Raw genomic sequence first — 2,550 nt, forward strand, 5'->3', positions numbered from 1 at the left:
CCCGCTGCGGTGACTTTGGGTCCTCCCGCAGAGCCGGGAGGGGGGGCTTGAGGCACCGCCGTGGGGGGGCGGGGGGGCATCGGTACCATAAATGCTTTGGGGGAGAATTCAGAAGCTTTTCCCATCGTCCCGACCCACGGCGGCCGCGCAGAGCCGTCGCAGAGCGACCGCGGCCGCGGAGCTCCCGGACTCGGGTTCGTCGAGCGCCGAGCTTCGGGGCCGTCCGGCGCGGCGCCTCCAAACGGATCCCACGGGCCGGGCGGTCGCAGCCCCAAAGCTCCGCGCCGCTCCCGGGGCCGCAGGGCGGCTACTTGCCCGGCACGCAGAGGACGAACCCGGAGCGATGCTTGGTGAAATCCGGCTGCGATTGGTCGATCCGCGTCTCCACGGAGACGGAGCACTTCCTGCCGTGCAGGCTGCACTGCACCGGGTGAGCCACGCTGACGCGCAACGCGCGCTTCTCGCTGCAAAGCAAAGGGCGGCGGTCAGCACAGCGCCCGCACCGCGCGACGCCCAGCCGCGGCCCGGCGCTCCGTGCGAGCCGCTGCCACGAGCCGCGGCCCCGATCCCGCTTAGGCGGCTATTTTTGCTCCGTCTTAGCGGGCCGTGCTGCGGGCTCAGCTCCCCGAGTCACATGCCGGCACGCGGCCCGGCGCGGCCTTCAGTGGGGCGGGATGAGGCAGCGGGCTCGGCGCCCGATAGCGGGAGCTCCCACGGCTCGGCCTCCCGACCAGGCTTCGCCACAAGCCGGCGGGCGCTGCCCGGCTCCCTGCACAGCTGAGGCCGCGAAGGGACCGGAGGCGTCACACAGCGCCAAGCGGGGCGCAGGAGACCCCCGGGATCGTCCGGTGCAACCCCGACCCTCAGCGCCCACCCAGGGAACGTGGAAAAGACCTCAGAGAAAAGCGCAGGGTCTGGAGGAGGCCGGGTGTCAGCAGCCCCACCGCTGGCACCGAGGCTCCGTGCGGGGCAGATAAGGCCCAGCGCTGCAGCAGCCATGTGTGTGTATCTCCTGCAGCACGTTGGGGCGTGCGGCACAACGATACCAAGGTTGGAGGGCGTCCCCACTTCTGCTCCCCAGAAGCAGAACAATTCCCAGGGTGCTTCACAAGGCTCTGCCATTTCTTCTCCCCTGGTTCAAAGCCTGCCGTCGTTTATCCCTTACAAAGCATTTGCTAAAGCTGCTCCGTGGTCTGCGGGATGAAAAACGTGGCTGCTAAGTAGGGAATTCCCAGGAAATCTCATCAGCAAAGCAGCTTGCAACAAACAAAGCACGGGCAGCGCGTTAATATTTCATGTCCTCCACCAGGAGAAAGATTTCCAAGCAGAGGGGGGCCCACATCCATGGGGTGCAGCTCCAGCACCCAACGGCCGCCCCATCTCTCAGCTATCCTGAGGTCTGGCAGAGATGTGGGGAAAGGCTCCCATCTGCCTGTTGGCTTTGGTACGACCCGACCTTGCCACAAAATGCCCCAGTGCTGCGTTTCTAACGAGAAACCACCGTGCCAAGAATGTGATTCAGCTCCTGGCCATGGATGGAGTGAAAGCAGCATCGGAAATGCAGCAGCACCAGTGATGGAGGAGCACTTAGGAAGATGAAGGCAGAGTGCTTTCCTGGCTCTGACATCACAGCTCCATCCCTGCACAGGATGAGCAGCACCAAGCTGTCCTGCTCCCACAAGGAGCAGTGCTGCACATCCAGCTCAGGGCTCCCGATGGCCACTTCCTCACGAGACGTTGGTTTAGAGTTCATAGAACCAGGGGCTCATAGGATGGTTGGGTTGGAAGGGACTTTAAAGGTCACAGAAACATGGAATCATGGCTTGGTTGGGTTGGGTTATGTGGGGTTGGATTGAGTTTGGTTGGGTTGGGTTATGTTGGGTTGGGTTACACTGGGTTGCATTCTGTTGGGTTGGGTTGAGTTGGAAGGGACCTTGAAGACCACAGACCCATAAAACCACAGCACAGTCAAGTTGGAAGGGACCCCAGAGTCTCACCCACAGCCACGGGCATCTCCATGGATGGGGCACCCACACTTGTTTGGGTGCCCTGTGGGTAAGGAATTTCTGTGCTGATGGAGAAATTCAGAAGAAACGACTTCAGTGTGCATCGTTCCCCCCCTGAAAGAACTGGGGCTGTGGGGTTTCAGCTGTGTGCCACCCACAGCACACGGGGATGGGGATCTGCTGCTACCAGACAGCTGCTGAAGCAGCTGATGGTGCTGCACAGCCCTGCGCCCCCAGGACAGCAGCACAGCCCTGCAGCTCTGCTCCCACTGCTGGGTGGGGGTGGGGAGCAGAGCAGCGGCGCTGGGAGCAGGCAGGAGCTGCAGCCCCAGGATGGTCACACAGCTCTGGGGTAAAACTGAGCGTGGGGCTCCCAGGGCTCTGTGGGATCATTGGAGCTCTGTGGGATCACTGGAGCCCTGTGGGATCACTGGAGCTCTGTGGGATCACTGGAGCTCTGTAGGATCACTGGAGCCCTGTGGGATCATTGGAGCTCTGTGGGATCACTGGAGCCCTGTGGGATCACTGGAGCCCTGTGGGATCA

General features: G+C 62.6%; 1 protein-coding gene across 2 annotated transcripts in view; it reads right to left on the reverse strand.

Moving 5' to 3' along the window:
* Positions 1-267: 267 nt before the first annotated feature.
* The window catches only part of MYO1D (myosin ID), a 69,751-nt gene continuing 67,468 nt past the window's right edge, over positions 268-2,550 (reverse strand). The window contains exon 22 of one of the 2 annotated variants that reach the window (XM_042832243.1): positions 268-464. In XM_042832243.1, coding sequence (XP_042688177.1) covers positions 308-464 — 157 coding nt within the window. In that variant the 3' untranslated portion in view covers positions 268-307. Of the gene's footprint in view, positions 465-950; positions 1,194-2,550 lie in introns of those variants that run through there. The other variant, XM_042832244.1, reaches the window with a different exon arrangement.

This window comes from Centrocercus urophasianus, unplaced genomic scaffold, assembly GCF_019232065.1.
Source record: "Centrocercus urophasianus isolate 14NV4802_14NV808 unplaced genomic scaffold, USGS_Curo_1.0 seq_378, whole genome shotgun sequence".
NCBI classification, from domain to species: Eukaryota; Metazoa; Chordata; class Aves; order Galliformes; family Phasianidae; genus Centrocercus; species Centrocercus urophasianus.